Source organism: Pollicipes pollicipes, unplaced genomic scaffold (assembly GCF_011947565.3).
Source record: "Pollicipes pollicipes isolate AB1234 unplaced genomic scaffold, Ppol_2.1 Scaffold_6686;HRSCAF=7923_pilon_pilon_pilon, whole genome shotgun sequence".
NCBI lineage: Eukaryota > Metazoa > Arthropoda > Thecostraca > Pollicipedomorpha > Pollicipedidae > Pollicipes > Pollicipes pollicipes.
The window spans coordinates 32,680,201-32,702,557 of NW_023596921.1; the positions used below are offsets into that span (position 1 = coordinate 32,680,201).

The 22,357-nt window shown below is 55.4% G+C and overlaps 1 protein-coding gene across 1 annotated transcript; it reads right to left on the bottom strand.

Annotated features, from left to right (window-relative positions):
* Positions 1-2,403: 2,403 nt before the first annotated feature.
* On the bottom strand, positions 2,404-4,051 carry LOC119108204 (protein sprouty-like; the record flags this gene model as incomplete). The annotated part of the gene is made up of 2 exons (XM_037231787.1): positions 2,404-2,438; positions 3,646-4,051. Coding segments are annotated over 2 exons (441 nt in total), but the record flags the coding sequence as incomplete, so codon positions are not given.
* Positions 4,052-22,357: the final 18,306 nt, after the last annotated feature.

The window sequence follows — 22,357 nt, forward strand, 5'->3', positions numbered from 1 at the left end:
TTTCTCCGAGGAATCAGGCTAATAGTACTGTCTTATCTATGTAAACAAATATCACCCACATTTCAATAGCTATGCTCAACGGAGGGGTGGGCCAAGAACAGGGCGCTGCGTCGGAAATGGTATTAATTCACGTGGCGTCGGTAAAGGGGTAAGAGCCCTCAACTCTGGACCTGTTTGTCATGGGTCGTGCTGCCTGCGACGTCACTACAGCATGGCACCTAATCAAGGCACCCCATCTCGAAATGACCTTGGCAGTGGCGGAACGTTAAGCCCCTAATTGTTATCAATTTCGCAGCCTGTTCTCATTCACGTTTTAGCATATCAGGTACCCGTGAGCGAATATGAATGCCAACGCATCGACACGACGATGGTGTGTTTTTACGCGCACACGCTATAGTTACTGAGTGATGCTCTTGACCTCGGACCGAAGTAAATGTCCTGTCGAATGACACAACTGCCAATAACTAAGTCACCTCGCTGCCAGCAGAGATTCACCAGTAGGACACGAATCATCTCGCCATCAATGAGAGGAGCTGGTCCAATGCGGACGAGTTCGTTTAGCCGGTTTCAACGCAGTCATTATCGTCCACCGCCCGCGTCCTGTTGTTGTGTCGCCGCCATATCGCCAGCGGCGTTCAAAACCGTCCAGCCTATGCGAAATTGGTCTCTGAAGGAGGCATGTCGCCGCAGTGCCAAAGGTCACAGTTTCATCGCGGGAGGGAAAACGATTTGTTTCAGTTATCAGACTCACACGGATTCTGCCTCAACGGTGATATCATTTTTTTTCTTCTAACGATCAACGCCAGGGTCACAGCTTTGAAAAGACCACAGTGAGGATAAAAGTACCAATTAGGCCGCGTCTTTTGCGCATGACATTAGGACGTTTTTACCTTCTTTAGGTAAGCAATCTCGTCTTTCTCTGAATGACGATTGTGAGTTGGCGAGAGCAACGCAAATTCCATCCTGATAAGTGGGAATTGTGAGCAAGTGTGCTTATATCGATAATAAATGTAACCCCAGTTAACAAGCCCTTACTCCGTGGCCAGTTAAGTATAAGTCATAACATAAGGTGCCCTTTCCATGCATTTTACGTGATGAAGCACGGTTGTAGAACGTCCAATCAATTGTGAGTGTCCAATCCCTTTCTGAAGCAATTACGCACATGTATTACCGAAGGAAAATATTTGATTGACATCATGGGGTCAATGTTTAACTTCCATTCAAAAGTGAGAGCTTTGACTACGTTTGATAGGGTCAAACCCTTTCCCTCTGGTACCTTCGCCTGCAAACTGCTGTCAAAATTTTTGCCAACCATACCATAAGTCATGCAATCATATCACACGTCCTGCATTGCCGAGCTCGTAAATGTGTTGTGGTGGTTAAATTATGCCTCGTGGTTTATGAAATAGCTTTTGAAATGCAAGTGAACACAAATGTGCTTGACGATACGGGAGCGATTACCCATATCCCACAACAGATGTGACCTAACCTTGAGGCGGTGTTAAACTGGTTCAGGTCACATTAGGGCGAGAGTATGAGCCGCCGTCCGTGGCAGCAACTGGTAATTAACACTAACGATTAATCCTACTGGTTCGTAACCGCCGTTTCCAAGCGTAACTAGCAACACACGCCAGGCTCAGAATGAATGGGAAAATATGTCAGCCCACACAAAAAGACAATACTGCGCCGGCCCCGCCTTTCCTGACCCCCTCCCCCTCGCTACGCCGTGCTCAGCGACGTGGAGCGGCGGGCACGGCACCGTCGGTGGCGGCCCCGGCCCCGATCATCCTGCCATTCATCAAACCCGGCCGCGTCGGGGCGGCGCGACTATTTTTGCTCGCGCCGGCGTACGCGCGGCGCTCTCACGACTCTCGGCTTTCAGCCGGAAACGGGCGGCATCCGGTCGGGGCGGTGCGGTATCCGGCGGGGCGGCGGCGCGCGGTGGCGCCACCTGGGCCGACGGCGCCCCCCCGGAGGAGGGGGCTGCCCGGGGGATGTTCCCACGGGAACCAGGTGCCGCCGGAGTGCCGGTCAACAGGGAGAGTGCTGCGTAGTCTTATACTTCACGCGCCGACGCGGAGTGTTGGAAAGGGACGGCAGGGCGCTAGTAAAGCGCTGAGGACTTACCCGGGCGGCGACCAGGACGCGACGCCAGCCTTCTACTCCAAAGCGTCGCTTACTGATTCAGGGTTACTTCCTCCGCTCTGAGACCGACCGGTCGTCACCACTCACCGCGTTCAGCGTCCGACCATCACGTTCCCCGAGCGCGACCCTGCGTTCTCCCGTCACGCAAACGGCGGCTTTGTACCATTGTCTCATGCGCGGGGGAGCGTCACGACTGTGAAGCGGCGGTTCGGCTGCGTGGAGGACTGCAGGGGCCCGATGTCCCATACCGTCATAGAGCTACGGGATGCTCGACTGGAAAAGGCCAAACAGGCCTGCGCGGAGCGAAATGGACGTCCAGAAACTCAGCCAAGCTGAAACGTTTTAAACAATTTGCGTGCGTTAAGCCGACAGTCCTACACTTTTAGCACCTGTCACTGAAGTTTACTGTAGCGCGCACGCGAAGGGCGGGCATTTTCTCTGAGTCACTCGCATCGACAGCTCGGGCGCTCGCCGACAGCTCGGGCCCACAGAGGCCCCGGCGCTCGCGACGTTACTGCCGTGCCGTTCGGAGCAGGGCTCCGGCCGCCACTTGGCACCGGCGCACGGCTCAACACCCGCGGCCAGTATCGTCCTGTATTGATCACATACATCAAAGTTATTATAGAAAAACGCGCGTCCATTTGGCAACGAACAGCCGTCAACAGGTTACAACAGCGGTCTCGCCAACAGAAACACAACGTCGACTAGATAACAGCTCATCGGCGCGGCACCTGGGACCTGGTCAGGGTTCGGCGACCTTTGTCGCCTCAGGGGGACCTGGACCCGCCGCAGGCGGCGCCGCCATGCCGACGGGGCCGGGACACTTCCGCTCCCCACCGGAAAGACGGAGCTATCGTGCCGGAAGCTCCAGGATGGGGTCGCAAGGCAAGGCGACGCCACGTGTTGGTCGGTCGGCCGCAGCCGGTGCACGTCCACCGGCTTCTCGTTGATGTCGTTCGCAGTACAGCGCTTCCAAAGTCGAAACGAAATGCTAATCAGGATCGACGTAAAATAAACAAAAGTGACCTTTTCCATGCAAACCTGTGCTACTAAATGCAATCGTTCTGGTAATAACTCCGGTGCATTGTGGAGACACATCATACCACGGAGGCAGCGAGCGACGCGAACACAAAGCACAGGGATACGGCCTGGCCAGACTCAAATTACCGTGACTAGCGGCTGGGAGCACACGGGTCTTCGGCTTCCTCGCCAATAAATTATCTCAAAAGATACTCAGCGAGTCTACAAAATAAATAACATCTCTGGCCACCTGCCTGGCCGCAGCGCAGGCGGTCGGCGCGCCGCTGAGCACTCGTCAGCGCCGCCGACGGCCGAGACGCCGCTGCCGCCGGCCGCCTCCAAGTCAGTCTCGCGCGCACAGCCGGGGCGGGTCACAGACGGCCGGCCGGTCGGCGCGCCGCGCCACAGAGCCGGCGTCACCGCCGGCGCCGGCGCCGGCGCCACGCGGCGGGCAGGCGCAGCCGTCGGCGCCGGCGCGACCGTAGCAGGCCTCTGCCAGCCGGGCAGCGGCGCGCAACGGCCAATAGCAGGCGAGGCAGGGTACGAGCGCGGTGAGCAGCAGCAGCGCCGTCCAGCGCACGCAGCAGCTGGCGCCGGCCGGGCCGCACGCGCACGGCCGGTCGACAGCAGGCGAGCCGCTGTCGGAGGCGGCGCAGTGGTAGGCCGCCGCCTTCACGCAGCACACGCACGACGCCCAGTCCACGCACGTGTCGGCCGAGAGCAGGCACGTGCGGCCGCAGAGCAGGCGCTGCGGCAGCACGCGCGGCGTGCGGCACGCCTCGCAGCGGCAGCGGCCGCACGCAGGGCACACGATCGAGTCAGCTTCGGGCGCGGCGGCGCCGGCCGGCTCCGGCGCCGACTTCAGCGGCGCCGGCTGCCCGGTGACCGGCGCCGCCTTCTTGGCGGCGCGCTCGGCGGCGCGCCGCTCGGGCGGCGGCCGGCCGGCGCTGGCCGCCGCCGGCCGGTCACCGCCACCGCACGTCCGGTGGGCGGCGTCCGGCGCGCGCGAGTAGACGTTGGTGGCGCGCGCTGGGCCCGGCCTCGGCCGCTCGAGGGTGACGGCCGGCGCCGGCGCGCGGTGCACGGCCGGTAGCGTGGCCGGCCGCGCAGCGTGCTGTCCCACCACTGGACGGCCATCCAGGGCCATGTGGTCACATGGCCCTTACGCACTGGAACGGGAACAGGGGGGAGTGCGTCAGACGGGGCGGGAGCGGGGCGCGATATGGGCGACAATCTAAGTCAGAAACGGCGTATATATTTGGTTGACAAATACCGTTTTTGGTACAGCACATATGCGAAAACCTAAATGGTAAGAAGGGTGCAGTTTTATAAGACAAACATGTAACTCTATTCATCGTCTACCGCTTAAGATAGACGACATTAAATTTTGGCTCCGAGACAAGTGCCAAACGCCAAAAGTATTCGCATTTTTAACACCCGGCAGGCACGAAGCATGATACACATTTTGCGTGCCCTGGCCACTGTATGGGTAGCCGTGACTTGCTCAGGCAAATGTCAAATGGGGACTGGGGACGCGTCCCCGAGCCCTACACAGACCAATCAACGGACCGCGCGAGACGACACCCGGTTCAGAGGTCACTGAAAAACAGGAAACGGCACACGATCTTCAAGTCACGCCGGTGATAAATTGAAGGAACTGAATGTGATACGATCACAGGGTCAGTGGTAACGTGACGTCAGTGATCGGCATGGGATCGCCTAGTCCGTTATCTGGGACTACCGAGCGCCGTCGGGGTCACGAGGTGAGCGAGCTCGGCGGGGATGGGAACCGGGAGGAAGGGGGGGGGGGGGGCAGGACGGAAACGCCTTGTCGGCGCCTACGTGAGCACCTGCTGTCAAAGGATGACCGGGCGTTATTAGCCCATCACGTAGCCGGAATCAGCACGCCGGTGGCGCCCGAGCGTCGGTGACCCATGTCGGCGGCACGGCCCCGCGGGTGCGACCCGTCAACGTAGGGCAGGACGTGGAGCAATAACTGACGTGAAAGGTCGCGACGCTTATGAACCGACAGCTATATCGACCAAAGGCTCACCAGTCGGCCAGTGGTGTAACGGTAATCAGGGGCGGTGCATCGCGGTTTCGGGGTCGTTTCCGGGTCGGCAGACCGGGACACGGGGTCGGCAGACGGGTGCCGCGCCGCGCCGCCGCCGACCCCCCCCCCCCCCCCCCCCTGCTCCCACTCCCGGCTCCGCCGATGCAATGTAACGCGGCTGCCGGCATCCGACGCCGCGTCCGGCGGCCACAATTGACAATGACATTGGGAACACGAGCGGACGGGCACAATGGTGCCCCCTCCCCCGCCCGCACCCCGCCCGACTAGCGCCTGCCGCCCGCTGACGGCGACGTGATGCGGACAGCCGGACTGTGGCTGGCGGTCCCGGCGCCAGGCTGAGAGGCGCCACGCCGCCGCGGTGGCCCCTGTGGCGGGACACCAGCGGACATCGGCACAAAACCGCGGCCAAGCGGTGCGTAGATTAACGTAGCACCGATCTATTGGCAATGGGTAACAGATTGTCCAGGAACAAGAACGTTGGGTTGCCGCCACGCAGGTCAAGATATCAGGCTGCTACCACAACGACCCAGATTTGAAAGGAATTGGCTATGCTCCGTAAGAAATGGAGCAGAAACCTTCGCGAGGCCGGTGGCAAGTTGCACAGATCGTGGGCGCATTCGAATACTCGCAAAATTAAGAACAGATGCATTAATGCTTTCCTCGACATCGACTAAAACGGATGCTGGAGCTTCGCAAGCGATACGGTCTTCTCGCAAGCGATACCCGATAAAACAAGTGGCAGTAAAAAAAAACAACCTCTGCTTAATCGAACGGCTCGCCTCGCCCATTTAAATCATCTGGTCCCAGAAACTGCAAGGGGAACGTGCCTTTTGGCAAGCCGGTCACAATACGTCATCTTTTGTGTCGTGACCCAACGTCTCTGGGTACAGCAGCCCTAATGATGCATGTACGCAAGTAGGCTTGGCCTGGGCGCATCGCATGCTGCCAGTCAGCGCCCGGTTTTCAGATCTAGATATGCACATACAGATCAGACATGACACAGCGGGTGACGCCCTTTACTAGTGAGAGCTGCGAACGCAAGCGATATGCCAAAATGTTACCAGCACATACAATGACACCACTTGCGAACAGTAGCGTCGGATCCTATGCTCTCCGCCCATCCCCGCTTGTAAATTGCATCAGTAGGTCTGACGTATGATCAAACGGAGATAAAGGATTGACGCGATCAGCAAAGCCTTCGAAAAACCTGGGCAACCGCACCTTACCTATGCAGAACCGCTGGTAGCGACTAGGAAGCCCATCTGCCCGCTGCCGGCGAACGACATGCACCCGCCAGCATGAGCACGTTCTTCCCTCGGCGCGAACGCTCGGGTGTGCCTCCAGCACATTCTGAACCGGCTCTGTGCGCAGGGCCCGGGACGGCGACGGCCGCCGCCGCCGCCGCCGCCGCCGCCGCCGAGATGGCAGGCCCGCAGGGTTCGCGGAAACCCGGGCGGACGGCCGGCGCGGCACACCACACGCTCCTCAATGTCTATATAAAGACGGCAAATACCAGATTACGGCGTGGTATGGGATTCCGACACGCCGCCGCACGGCAGGACTGCCGTGCTCCATCGACGGCGGAGGGGGAGGGGGCGGTGGTGACCGGCGGGTACGGCCACTCCAGTGGCGTTTACATAATCTTATGTAAACGCGATTCGGCTACTTTGCAAACCAGACCTTGGGCTGGATTGCAGAGGATCCTCCGACCTCCACTGGCGAAGAGCACCTGTTGGCCGGTCGTACGGTATTTGATAACCACCGAATACCATGATGGTTACCGCACTCTCTCGGATGCTACGGCCATAACGTGCGTGGTAATACCCCGTCTTGTGCCCCGTCTTCCTCCCCAGTCTGGGAGAAGAAGCTATTGTTCGGCATAGAAGGCGACGTCCCTCACCGAGGTCCGTTTTGCTGCGCTCCTTTCAGCTGGCGACTCTCTAGCTTTCTGCGCGTGCCATGGTGCTTCTGACATCGGTGGCTTGGACGAGAAGACGTAGACGCAAACTCGGCTGCATTTTCCGCTCAACTGTGCCCGACATTTGTTCGATGTCCAAACTGCAAGAGTTAGTTTTAATACTAAAATGTTGCGATTGGCACGCGCCATCTTTACGATGTCATAACACACCGCGTGTCGAGCACAATTAATACCGATTCATCACATATGTGATCAGTGTGAATCAGTGTGAAACGACGCAAAATTAATCCTCGTCCGCTGCGAAAACATTCGCTACTTGAAATCGCGCGCCACTTGAATATCTGTGAAACTTTGTCACATTGCGCTTTTGATAGAAGACCATGTTTGATCAAACGGTTTGGATATATCTTGTAGGTCGTGTCGCATTTAGTTTAAGTGATTGCGTTCATCTTTCCTAAAAAATGTATGAAGCTTTGATCAAAGATGGTAAAGCCCTTTGCTTGTAAATTATGGCGGTCGGGCCCAGCCGGACACTGGGACGTTTACACAGCAAGTTCCACTGTTCAAGTAATATTTGTTGAAAAGTTCCACACAGGCCAATCAATATTCGTTCGGCCTGATGCCACGCTGGTGACAAGACCACGCGCCACAAGTCAACACGCTGGGGTTGGTGATGGCGGGTGATGTCAGCTTCAGCGCCGCTACCAAAAGCAAGCGCATCCACAAGTAATGACCCCGGTGCAGATGCCGATGACATGCAGGCCCCCCGTAGCGAACAGATGACACACACCCGAGCAGCGCCCGTAACTTAACACGCATTCAAGCACAGGTCTGCACTGGCAGAACAGCGTTCCGGCGATTGGGGATGGGCTCCGTTCCGGCAGGTTTACGGCGTCCTCGCATCCTTCGCCACCCCCGCGACATGCAAACATCAACACAGATGTTTGACGCGTTGGTGACCGGTATGCCCTAATAGCGAACAATACAGTGACGATAACACTTCATCTTCGTCACGAGGGCGCGCCGTTCTCCAACGCTAAGAGAACGAACATCCCAGCCAGCGTCATTATACAGAGCCTATCGCCTTTCCACTCAGATGCGTAACCACGAAGCAAAGGTCCCTAGCGAGAAGCCGTGAGACCAGGTCCCTAGCGAGAAGCCGTGGGAGCAGGTCCCTAGCGAGAAGCCGTGAGCGCATGTCCCTAGCGAGAAGCCGTGAGAGCAGGTCCCTAACGAGAAGCCGTGGGAGCAGTCAGACCATCCCGACTTAGCCAGACAGACCGCTCCGGCGGTGCAGCCAGCCCCTGAGCGTAGCGGCCCACGGAGACCGGCGCCGACGAGCGAGCACACCGAACTAAACGGCCCGGGTCGGGGGTCAGCGGGCGCGGGGTCGGGCTGACCAGACGGTGTTTGACCTGCGTTTCCGGCAGCCGGGCCTGTTTGCCGGCCGCACCGTGACCCGGCTGACCCGGCGCTGGGTGCTGAGCCACCCCTCACGCCCGCTCAGGTCAGTGACCGGCCGTGTCCGGGCCCCGGACACCGTCGCGCGCCGGCGACGTCGCCAAGGGGCGTCGGACCGACCTTGCGTACTGGCAGTATCAAACCGGCCAGCTTGTCAAGCAGTGTGTCAAGCAAGCGGGTCAGGCAAGTTAAATGTATGAAATGATGCCCCGGTAATGCGTCACAATCGAGCAAGTCCGACGTCGTGCGTTCGGATCCCGCGACAGGCCTGCCTCCAATACGATGTTTCGACTTCGAGTGTCGTTTCCACAATCAATTCGACTCAGTGTCTCTTGTGCGCGGGTTGTCCTCACCTTCAGTGTCACGCTCTCGGTCAGTTGGAACTAGACCGAGTACCCGCCCTGGCGAGGTTTGGCACTGGTGTGTCCGGTGTTCGGGTCGGTCGCGCCTCAGGTGTCCGCTTGAACTTGTGCGTCACGTGGTTGCATCGACCTGGCCCCGACGGCCAGTTTCCTGGGTCAGATGTCTGACCTCGTGTGTCCGATGCACCAGTCACGTGGTTGACCTCACCCTTCGCCCAGGCCCGCCTGGCCTGGCCCGCCGATGCCAGATCAGTTTGCGTGTCCCGTATCCTGGCCAGTCGCCTGACCGGCCGTGTCCTGCGTGCGGGACAGTCTGACCGGTGTGCCCGGCGCCCAGACCAGTTTGACCCCGTTCGTGCGGCGCCCGGTCGTGTGTCCGGTGGCCGGGTCAGGTGTTTGACCTCGCGTGTCCGGTGCAGCGGCCGCCGGATGGGTGTCCGTAAACAGGCGGCCGGGCCGTGTTTATTTGAGTTGGCCGCCGCCGGGCCGTCTGGCCTGTGTCAGCCAGCGGCAGACGGGCCGACCGGGCCGACGAGGACCGCTTCCGGTCGGCGGACCGCACCGGATCGCCGGCGGTCCCCGGACGCCGCGCCGGACCCGCGCCGGACGACCCACCGGGAGACCAGCGGAGGGGGGGGGGGGGAGAGCAGGTCGGCGACAGGCGGGTAAGGATCGCCGGGCCAAGCATGGCACGGCAAGCGCTGAGCGCGCTGGCGATGCATGGGCGGACGGTCGGCCAGCCGGGCCATCCAGGGGACAAGCATAAAGGGCCGCTCCCGGCAGCATACGGCCGACGACCGGAAAACCGTGCCAAACCCAGATCAAAGCAGGCCGGCAGAGGGAAGGAATAAATTACACCACGCGGACATCAAGCGTCTTCCGTAGCAAGCACCGCTCCTGGTCCGGATTTCGGGTGACTTCAGCCCTCGAGAAACGCGCAACATTGGTAGCTGATGAGACACCCAACAGCGTTGACCCGTTGCGGTCACCTGCGGGCCAGCAGCGTCCCCTGGCCAGGTGAGTGGCCGTTGGCGGCTGGTCGCCGCTCCGTCCGCCTACGCACCGCGAATCCACACCGCAGCAGCTGTGTGCCGCGCCACGCGGACCCCCACACATCTGCCCCAGCAGTCACACACCGCACCATGCCCATCTACGACGGGCTGTCATGCAGAGCGGCGGTCACGGCCGCGGCGGTGCCCTTTCTCCGCAGCAGCACTAGGCAAAAGGTCAAGCCCAGCGGATGTAACAGCAGGAATGCAGTCAGCATCTACCTACAGCATATTTGATCATATACCTGTAAGCCGCTTTTTTAGCTGTGACATTCGTAAGGGGAAGGGATAAATGTTGGCTGGTTCCACAACTCGTCTCTCTAGCATCTAATCTCCTTCGGCGCGGCTTCGGAACAATCAAAGGCCTACCACCAGAGCAAGTTGCATGACTGGCGCATAAAACAGCTACTAGATGGTCCGGCATGGTGAAGTTCATTACCCATCCATTCCTCATTCACTTTATGCTACGCTTACTTCGATAAGAAGCGCTCAAAACAACGTATTGTTGCTATTGTGAGCTTGCTACAAAGCTACTCTTACTGCTGACTTGTGAACAAGTGTTCGCTTTTGGCTATGATATTTTCAAACGCTGTAAAATAACTCATAAGTGCAACCAGGCCGGGGTGACAAAGGCGCATGGAATATCAGCTACTTGCAGGAAACGGATTTCATCATACTAAACAAAAATCGTCCACCCGTGCATATGGACGGTATCTATGATTTGGCCGGCTCGCCTGGGTGTGAAGGCGAGCAGTGGGCCCGATTGTTCCATCAAACCATGTCTATCCGAATCCCGGTTCAACGCAAGCTCTAAGCACATACGTCGCACGACACTCCTTAGGAACAATTATTTGTCTTTGGCGGTCCCAATGATGGCGGGTAGGCTGGTAGGTAGGCTGTTGTGCGCTACACAGTTGAGAGCTTCGAGCGACTGCTGCCCTTATTAAAGATACCTTCAAACTACGCATTACTTACGCCAAAACATTTATAAGATGAGCAACATTTCGTGGCATCATGCGCATACACCTACATGGAATGCGTTGAAAAATGTCATCTTCTATTCTATCAACATGACAACATCACATGTCTGCGTTTTTGCACAAGTCATACATTACTCAAGTGCTCGACAGATAGCGAAGGACGTGTACGGCCTGTAGACATGAGTCAAGTTTTTCTCTACGTATCATTTTGCCGATAACCTGCCTTTGGGGGGAGTTTGGGCGGTTATGGTACCATGGTGACGTTGCTGAGCTAAGGTACTTCAAACATCTTATGTATATTTTCAAGTGTTAGACCCGAGCTTGTTTGAATGGACGAATTTTTGGGATCAGGACTCACGCTAAGCATTGCTTGTTGTGTGAGCCCTGGCCCCTACCATCGGATCGCGCAATTCCAGGTCAATGGCAGAATTCTGTGGCGAAAGTCTTGCATGCCACAATGGTCGGCACGGTCCATCCCGCCCTCAGAGGTTACCCGACCTTCAGCGCGACAGCTGCCGCCGGCCGCACACCAAACCTGTCAAGGGCAAATAGCAAGCACCTTATGCGACTCGAACCCACCCCAGCAATGCTGGGTGGATCGGTAGGCAGGTACTTTAGCCAACTGGGCCATCGGATCAGGGAATAATTCATTGTACTGTTGGCACTAGCTAAATGACGCCAACTAACGCTTCAGACAGGTGGATAACAACTAAACGCACTGGCTGGTACCGGCTGAACGAAAACAACAGGGGTTTCGCCAAGTGGATAACTAGGCCAATAGCAAGGCAATGCCATTGGCAAGGCAATGCCAATGCAACGTGCATGCACTGTGCGCCATACTTTTAGTCCCTTCAATTTAAACCCCGGAAAACCAGTACTGGTCGGCATGGCATCCAACCCAGTAATGAAGGTTGCTGGTTGAGCGTAAAATATCGCGTTGTCTTCCACGTCAGAAGTTCGAGTGTATTGCTGCCTGCATACAGAAATAGCATTTTCAAAACACGCCCACATGAATGAAATTAATACATGTTCCCGATGTACCTCCCCGGGAGGCAGCCACCACATCTGTCGAATTCAAACACCCCGAGCAAATAAAGCGCGCAGCACCGCGCAAACAGAGGCGCGCTACGCGGCCGTACAAATAAAGCGGGGCGGGCAGGGAGGGGCGGGGCGGGCCGGCGCGGGGCGCAGGGCGCGGCGCCGGCTACTACAGGGCCCGACCGGCGGCGGGTCCGGCTCGGCGGCCGGCCCACCTTGACAGGCGAGGTCACCGCCAGCCGCGGCCAGATCGCAGCCGGCCGCCAGCCGCAGACGACCAGTACAGTTACGCCAGCCGCATGGCCCCCATTGTTGCGGTGGTGATCGAGACCGCATTAGTGGGCGCAGGTTCATTCACACATCACGGCCGGGCGGGGTGGATGGGATGAGGGCGGGGGGGGGGGGGGGGAGGCGGCGCCGGCGGGCGATTCCGCTGGGGATTGACACGCTCTGGACCGTGCAGCCGGGCTCGTTAGGGAGGATTTGCGTGGAGACAGCATCGCACACCCGCCGGAGGGTTCGCCTCAGGCACTCGTGCATTTAAATGTTATGACTCATAATTTGCGGTTGCATGTCCTGCCAGTGTTCGCCGAACAGCACTTGGTAGGTGACTTGGCAACACCGGCGTGACTGAAACATGCACACAGAACCGATAGTCATTTTGGATGCAGTGGCGCGCACGGATGCCGAGCGAAATTAGGCGATACAAAATCAGGTGATTGGGTTCACGAGAAGGGTGTCTTGCCCCCAAAATGTTGATTGCAATGTAGATGAGCTATTTTTCAGATTTCTCGTATTGAACAGGTCGCAACTTAGGAACGAAGGACTACCACGATCTCATGACGGCACATTCATTTCCACACATGCTTGGCATTGGCCGCATAAAAAAACACAGTGCCTAGTGATATCTTTGAGATATAAAGCCAACTCACTGAACACCTCAAACTCCTTAAACAACCTCAAACTACCTTCCTTCAAACCTCAACACCTCAAACTTCCGAGGCGTCAACTCGGTTCAACGCCAGGCAATGAAAGTTCTTGCACTCACCGCTGGTTGCTACCTGCTGGTAAGTCCAAAGTCCTTCGGTTATTCACGAAGCTTGCGGGATATCCTTGTAAATGACCCACTACTGCCCAGATGCTGTCCTAAAATAGTAAGATCGAAGAACATTAATTTCTCGAAAATACAAGGCTAAGGAAGATATTTAGAACTTCACAAAGGCAAACCTCTTTGATACATTCTGTTGAAATGGCACCTGGGGTATTCCGGGCAATTTCAATCTAGTAACGAATGCGAAGTCTCCATTGCAGAGTTCCATCAGCATGGGTATCCGGGGTTGCGTGAGCATGAGTATCCGGGGTTGCGTGAGCATGAGCATCCGACGCTTCAGCAATTTCCACCTGCATTAGAGTCCCTCCCTAATAGTCTCAAATGGTTTGTGGGCCAACATCAAATAGCTGTACATCAGCCGAAAAACTGATGACAGCCGGCATAGTTCGATTACCTAAACCGTTTCCTGAACTGTAATGCAACTGCATTACAGCGTTCGATGGATAGTTCATGCACTGGTACTGCGGCTGTTTTGTTCATGAGCCCGTGCCAGATTTCCGAAAAACTTCATTATACCATCACATTTCTGAAACATTTGCCGAGGATTTCGCTCGCTACTTTAGAACATCCAGAAAACGAACGAGCCATTTTTAATTATCGATGGCAGGGCACCCAAGTGACGGCCATGTTTACTGCTGAGCTGGGCCAGCCACGCACGGCGACGTCTGCACCATGCTCGTATGAAAACGCTCGCTCCAGTCTACAAGCTGCACCTTATGCTGTTCTTCCGCGGCCACTGACAGCTCTGTATATCTGAGCATTCACCGCGCACGGCTACCTATTGAGCAGCGCTTAAAACTATTCTCGCACGCAGCTGGACTGGGCTTCACACCTTCGAGCTTTGAAGGCTTCTGGCACACCATCCGACTCACACTATTGAACATAGTATGGGCATGGCAAGGAGTTTCCCCATGGAACGCGTCGTTCCGCTTCGCACTCATTAGCGCTTTACAAACCAGCCAAAGTACCAATGTCGGAATGTCATCGCGTTCCACCGTCGCTTTGACGTGAGCTCAGTTGGCTAGCAGAAGCCGCATACAATCTCACGGGTCTTTGTAAGTGCTTTGCTCTTGACTGCAAAATGTGGCTACGCCAAGACCAAATGACAGATTTACTGCCCAATGGGAGCCTTTTGTGACAATCCACAAGTGTCGCGCTGGGGTGGGCGGCTCAGTTTCGCGCGTGCAGCTATTTGATCAATTTTCCGTAACGCCAGCAAATCCTTACTTGGCACGGCCAGACCAGACTTCCAGTTGATACTTTACTTGGCACGGCCAGACCAGACTCCCAGTTGATACCTTTCTTGACACGGTCAGACCAGACTCCCATTTGATACTTTACTTGGCACGGCCAGACCAGACTCCCAACTGCGCCCCTTCCACTGTCGGGTCCCGACATTGGGTCACCATAACGCGGCTGCTGCACTCCGCCGATGCGAGGAGAGTCCTGAGTCCCGTTTATTCGACGTACTTCAAGCGTCCAGCGCCGTTAGCGCTGTAAGTTTCTGGAGACTACGGCAGACGTATCAAAAACACGCCTGATTTCATGCCCAAGATCCTAATGACCGGAATTTCCGTTAATGTTTGTCGGCATGATGACTGGTTCAACGCATCATGCATCAATGACTCTTACGCTCACTTACATTCACATCTTAAACGCGGTGTCACCAGTTTGCGTTGCAAGTACGCACTGGCACCGGTCGCGCTATATGGAAAGCAGTACGAACAACACGTCTTCACAAAATCCCAACCCATGAACGTGTCGTGCAGGTAGCTGTGGACAGTCTGAATGACCTTTTCTCTGGGAGCAACCAAACTAGTATGTCTCATCACGTTTTGGCGAGCTGCTCTTAAATGGGACGTTACCCGTACTACGTTCTCCATATTCTTTTGCACGTGGACGACGAAGCGCGGCAGGCATGACGACGCCCCACCAACATGAACCGAATCAGCATACGCTACGCATTGGAAGACTCCCGCTCTTGCACTTTTCATACAGCGACTTTCAGAAACGCATTCCACATTAGACACATGACCATACGCGGACCGTGGAGCCCCACACAGCAAATCCTACTGCGCATTTGCCGCCTGCCAGAGGCCCCAATCCACAGAGGAAAACAGATGTCGTCGACACTAAGCTGGGCACCCTTCCCCTCTATGACCACTTGGGGGAGGGGCGCACACCCCGACAAGGGGTGCAGGTGCGGCCACGGTTTACGAAATGTGAGGTATTCATTAGCTGAAAAAGCTGAGGGTTCTTAATAAGTCCCCTAAATGACGACTCTCCCCGAAGTTTTTGTCTGTGCGCGCCCTTGCGTGCCACCTGCGCGCAGATCATCCCGGCGGAGCCTGGGTCGCCGCTCGCGGCACGCAAAAACCGGCGCCGGCAGGGGAGGCGAGCTTGCCAGGCTGCGTCGAGACCGGCGTCATGTCGCCCCCGTCGTGGGGTGTGCGTTCTTAGGACAAAGTGGGGTTAATCCCATTTTCATGCCACTTCTCTCCAAACCCCACCGGTTGGTCTCAAGCACGCACGAAAAGAGGCTTCAATGCCAGCCTGCCCTCCCCTTCCCGTGCCGGTGGCTCTCGCCCTGCAGGATTGCAGAGCGGCGGAGCGGGCGAGAGGGCGGAGGGCGGATCCGATCAATTGTGGACGGGCAGGCGCGTGGAGTGAAAGCCGAGACGCCGGCCTCCCCGGCAGCGCCCTCAGCCGCCGCCTGCGCGCAGCAGGCGCCGCCGTTCCATTCAGTACTCACCGAAACTGCTCAGCTCCCTGTAACGGCCGTCCCACGGTGTGACGCAAGTTCACGGGCGAGGAGATATCACTCCATCGTAAATCGCAGTCGCCGTCTGCCAGCAGTCTCACAGCCCCCACCCCACGCCGCACCTCGACCAACACTGAATGAAACCGTCACGTGTGCTCGTTTCCGTGGCGACTGGACGTAAGCCCCGCCCCCGTTGCTATGGAAACGCCGCGTTTGGCGCCCGGTCCGAGGCCGGGCGAGGAAGGTCGAATAATTCCATTCATTCGGCCGCATGAATGGCGTGACGTGACCGGACGCGCGCGCAATGAGCCCTAAATGTGGCCTGAATGCCGAGCCGGAAATGGAGGCAGGGCTGATAAGTGATGGCGACAGGCGAAGAAAATGAACAATATCGGCAGCTGTCGCGCCTAGGTCTCGCCGACACGAACCGTGCGACCCTCGTGTCGGATGTAAACTTTTGTATCTATATGCCTTGCACAGTTCGTCAACTGTTGCATTTTTTTCGTTACCCATCAGCGTCGGTTTAATTGAAACTTTTATTTCACAAACAATGGGTTAAACGATGTCAGGAGTTACGAGGAGCCGCTGGCTCGGTGTCCAATAACCAACACATCTCATGAACCAAAACATCTTGATTGGATCAGCTACAGAGGCAGGTCCAAGGTCGGGAGGCAATGGACCCATGGCCCCTTCTCAATTCTCACTGCTTAACTTTGCTTTATTGCCTTACAATTGCTGCTGGAACTTGGACAATTGCAAGCAGACTGTTCCAAGATCCAGTGATTTATTCGCTCATGCCACCTATAAGATTTCCGGAAAAAAACAGTCGATCATCTTGGACAACAGGATGCTCTTCAAAACGAGAATTATGAACTGAAACACTGGGTGCGCCTAAAACCGTTTTAAAGTTAATCGAAGGGTGTTGAATAATTTAATAATTGTTTGTCATGTCATGCCATGTTTCTTTCGCTCACAGCGGAAAGCTTCAAGATGCACTAACTAAACAGTGTTAGTGATATGTACAGTGCTTCTGCAATTCGTCGCTGTTCAGAACCTAATCCAATAATTCCGCTCTTCGAGATTCCTGATTGCATTAGTACAGTACAAGATATCAATAACCACAAATGTCTCATACATTCCACACTCATCAACCATTTTTATTCCGTCACTTATAACGTTACAAATGTTTAAATGTTCATGCAGCATTGTTGCGCATACAGGTGACCTCACGCACAAACAATGTCCATCTGCAGTAGCCTTAACCCCCTGCAGGTCAGGTGGCAACTGAATACAGCATCCGGAGGTTGGCAGCGGAATTGTATACTTGTGCTGTGGTATGTGACGTGTCACTTCCCGCAAGGTGACCGTGGCGAAACTATGCTTGCATGTTTTCGGACTGGGGAAGGCCAGCAATGGAATATATTCCCCTGGCTTTGATCCCTTGGATGATTGCAGGGGTGTCGCTCTCTAAAATCGGTTGGGGGGAGGGGCTCAGCCGGAGAGGATGAACCAACCTATTTCCAAAACCTGATTTCTCCCCGAATGTCGGCCACTGGAGTTTGCGTCCTTGATGCTGAAATGAAAGTAGCTCTTTCAATATTGCATGGATAAAAATTGTTCTCTTACGAAGAAACGACTTTCCATTTCAGGTCGATGTGGCTGTCTTTTTGTGAAAAGCTTAGAAAGTGGTGTAACCAACAGAATCATAGTAGTGATCACGGCTGACCACCGTTGTCCCTGATCGTGTTGTATACCACCACAGCCACGATTATGCGACAAATACACTCTCCACTGTCGAGGAAAACGTGCATTAACTTTTATCTGGGCCACTCTGTACTAAAAAAAACTCTGCATATTACAGTCAGTAGTTGTCGTTACCATTCGAAAAAGCTTGTCAGACATTAGCAGACTGGCTTAGCAAACGAAGGAGTTTGCATGACACAAACGTTTAGTTCCTACAAGATAAACAGTTGATACAAAATTGATATAATACAGCTAATGATGCGTTAAGTTGCCTACTACTTACATACCAATAGTTAACATAATCGTTCTGCTTTTTTGGGGGCTAGTATTCCCTCTTTGCTCACATGCATTGAGGGGGCACAGAGGATAATTGGGGGAGGGGAGGGGGCTCAAGTCATCATTGGGGCCCAAGCCCCCTCCAAAACATATAAAGTGACGCCCCTACTTGATTTGGATCAGATTATCGATTATAACTGCGCGGGAGCAGTGGGGGGGGGGGGGGGGGGTAGCATTTGGCCTGGTTCCATTTTCAAGCAATCACTTTGAATTGGGTTCGTATTCAGCTCCACTCGTTTTAAGCGAAATCAGCAGGGGTCTGGTAAGAAGTGCTGCAGCTTTGGGTGGCGTGATTGTACAACCACTGGAGGTAGCCCTACTTTTTTGTGCGTATGATCGGTCGCGTTAGGCGTGTCGATTGCCAACTGTGCTAAACCTGCCATGACCTACGATAGACGACATGATCACAGAACATGACATTGCTACCAAGAGAGAAACCCTGTCTTGTGTCAGCGCCCCTGGGGAGTTTCTGATGCAGCCCAATCATTGGTGCATACGCGTCGATGTGCCCCATTCATTCGACCCGAGGCCTGCGACCCGCTCAATGGCCGCACAGAATAGCCTGCTGATAAATGTTCTCTCGTCGGTGGCTGACAGCTCTGAAGGGGAATGCTGACTGTAACACAGCCGTGTTTTTCAGTGCTGTAACTCCAATATGCATTCTTGTCATCTGGTGATCGCCTGTGTACATGACGTGAACTTAGTAAATCTATGGAATGCGGGTTCTGAAATACCGATCTATCCTCCATTTATATACCTGTCAACTTACATACCGGAGAAGATTGGGCAAGTACCAATGCCGAGTTGGAAACTGCAGCACGCAAGTTGCATTACATTGGTTGCACGACCACAGCACTGGGCAGAGGGGTTGACAATGCGGCTATAGAACGAAACCACTAAGGAACACTACCAGGAACAACACGATACAACTCAGCCGCAGTGTCCTATAGTTGGCTATGCTACCAGCGTTGCCCGCTCTCGCGACCGCCGCCGACTGACAGCATTAGATACAGCTTGACGCAACACGCATCGATTCGGACGAAACAGATTGCACATACTCCAATTATCCACGACAATATGTTAACAGAACAGAAAGAGTATTCACATGCAGGTAGGTGTGCGACTCATGTTTGGAAGCGTGCCGGTTTGCACCACAAGCTGGTGCGAACGTGCCTTTTGAAGCGTGCGATCTTTCAAACTCTGGACTGTGTCATTTTGAGTTCGTAAATCATCCGTGGAAATCTAAACGTCACAAAAATAGCCCGTTATTCCACATCAAGAGAAACCGACCGGTCCGTCAGCGCCGAAGCCTGACAGGGACCTGGGCGGCAACTTCTGTTGAGTCCTGTTTTTTTTGGGGGGGGGAGTGGTCCTTCCTCTGCTATTGGCACGTCTTGGGTAGGCGTCTCTCATTTTCCAGACAAAAAGTGTAATGAAAAAATCAGGGAAAAAGCCGAGCGAAAAAAGCCAAACACAAATGGTTGAAACGAATAAAGGCCGACACGAGTAAAAGTCGACAGAAATAACAGTCCAATCACAAAAACCGAATGCGAAAAGTCGAAGGGAATAAAAGTCCACAGGAGAAAAAGCTAAAATGATAAACAACTCCCAGAACAAAAATTTGACCTCGATCAAAACCGACTGGGATAGAAATTAACTAGCAGGTAGCCAGAAGGAGTTATGACGGCAGAGTCATCAGAATGAGACTTCTGGCATGCAAGGGAAAGCCGCCTTAGCGCACTCGAACGCAGCAGTAAATCCCATGTGCCCCGGTACTTCGCATCAGTGAACCTTCCAACCAGGGCCCACCCGTGCTTACCTGGCAAATGCTCCCGGCGGAAGCCACGCTTCGCCTCTTCATGGCGGCACCACGCACAAGACAGTGAGACACACTGAGATTAACAGGTGACCGATTTGCTATGAGCGCACCAGAAATACATATTTTCACGAAGAACGGAAGTCCTAGGGGCGCCATCATCATGGGCGCACAAGGACGGGGCAGAGAAAGGGAGTGTGTGTGTGGGGGGGGGGGGGGGCACAGGAGGAGCGGGGGCAGAGGAAGGAAGGGGGTGCGGGAGGGAAGGAGGCACATGATGAGGTGACATAATCAGGTCCCTTGACCCCAATTATTCCCGGGGAACTTTGAGCCCCTAGGGACCAATGGTGAAAGGCTGGATGGAAGAGTTCGAAGGGCGGGCCGAAAGTCATATCCACGCACCGAAATGCCCTGGCCTGCACTGACCCAAACTGCCAGGTGTGCTCCTTTGTGTCATGTTTGGAGCACGCCCCATGTTCGTCACATTACGGTCTATGACGTCATGTCGGACTGCTGCCGTTTCCCGTTCACCGGGCGGAACTGCTGGATCTAGCCTCAGCATGACCTGGATCCAGTCCCAGCAGGACCTGAATCCAGTCTCAGCACGATCTGGATCCAGTTTCAGCAGGACCTGGATCCAGTCCCAGCAGGACCTGGATCTAGTCTCAGCAGGGCCTGGATCCAGTCTCAGCAGGATCTGGATCCAGTCTCCTGGACCCAGTATGGACTGGACTCAGCAGGACTGCGCCGACCTGCGCCGCACGAAGGCTCACCTGCTACAGGAAACACGCCCTTCTCTCAAACAAACCAAAAATGTGTGCTGTGAAGCGCTACCTCCGCGTGGCGTTTATTTCTGGGGACGGCCTTTTCGTTCGTCGTGATGGGCCATTCACACCATCCCGGCTGTGTATCCTTGCCCCTCGTCAGATTGCTCCTGGCCTCCCTTACGCTCTCCGTATCCAGTTTGCGCTCCCAATCAGCACCAACTCAAACAGCTGTTTTATCGGTTCGTCTTTGCCCTCAACCTTGACGCCCATTTGGCAACTTTGTATGATGGGTAGCATGCACGTGTATCTCTCAAGAAGCTCCCGCTGCCACTTGCGGGGAATTCTTGTTTCTGTTCCACCGCCGACGAGGTCTCTTACGCTGCTATCGTCATGCAATAGTATTGCCATCCGACTCTTGTGGTTCGCGAAACAGTGACTTATATACGCTTACTTGCTTTCGGCTGACGAGCGTGCGTGTACGTTGGAGGCCTCCCTTACCTCTTTGTGTGCTTGTTTGTGTGCTGTCGATGGTCCCCCGGTTATTGTGCGCGGAGACCAAGCTCCAGGTTTGTCGCTCTCTCCTCCAGTGCCTCCCTGCTGAAAGCTGGTATTGTGCTGAAGGTCGGTCGGATCAAAAGTATAAGCCAGAACTCCACTGCTGAGCATGCTGGTGGCGAATTACAGCAAGAGTTGGAACGCGTCAGCACTGAGGAGGCGCCGTGACAGTACCCGCTCTCGTCATTGCTAGGTCGCGGCTGAGCTGCCGCTTTCCTAGCAGTGGTCTGTCCTCCCGAGGAATGCTTGGCTTCCGTGACCAGTTCACTCACTCCGCGCTCGATATCTCCGATGGCCAACTTGTTAACATGCCTCCCGGTTCCGGAATCATCAGTATGATTACGCATGCGAAGCCCGAACTCATGGCTTTCTGCCATCCGTTGACCTGTCTCCTGGTGGTTTGGCTATCTTGCTTGTGATCGGGACATGTCTCGCGCGCGTGACCGGTACCTGGTCATCTCTGTGCACGGTGATTGGTGTTTTATGTGTTAGTTCACTGTCTCTTACCTGCGTCCCAAACAGCATAAACTCCGTTTGAGCGAATGCCACTGTGTGCCTGTTACGTCCTCCAAACTCGCTGCCCCGTCCCCTCCCGGCTCAGATGAGTCCCCAGATGAGGAGGCCGACACTCCTGTCGCATCCACAGCTCCGCTCGCTGATTGCCACATCCCTCCCGAGGTATGGGGTCCTGCCACTCTGTCAGCGCCTCCGGAGTCCTCTATTCTCTCCATGTGTCCCTAACCCACCGCCATGTCTCCGCATCGTCCACCATGCCGTACCCTCCCGCCGCGTCATTTTGATGACCTTGTGTTCAACGTCCGTCAGGCATCCCTTTCCGCGAGTGTCGTCTGCCTGCGCTCGCAATGCTGTAGACCTGTTTACGCGCGTTTTTGGGACTATCCCGCTTGATATCCTTACCTGCCATCCCCATTTCTCGTTGGAGTTACGTTCTTTAGAAGGCTACAAAAGGGCAAAATGGTGATCACGCCAGTCCGGTCCTATCTGGCGTTTCCCTTGCTGTCACCTTGCGGTAGACATAGGCACTAATGGTTTACGGTCGTGCCGCTCGGGGATGGACATCGCGCGTGTGGCTGCTCTCCTCTCTCTCTCTCTCTCTCTCCTCTCTTATCTCTCTCTCTCTCTCCTCTCTCTCTCTCTCTCTTCTATCTCTCTTCTCTCATCTCTCTCTCTACTCTCTATCGCTCTTCTTGGTTGCGCCTC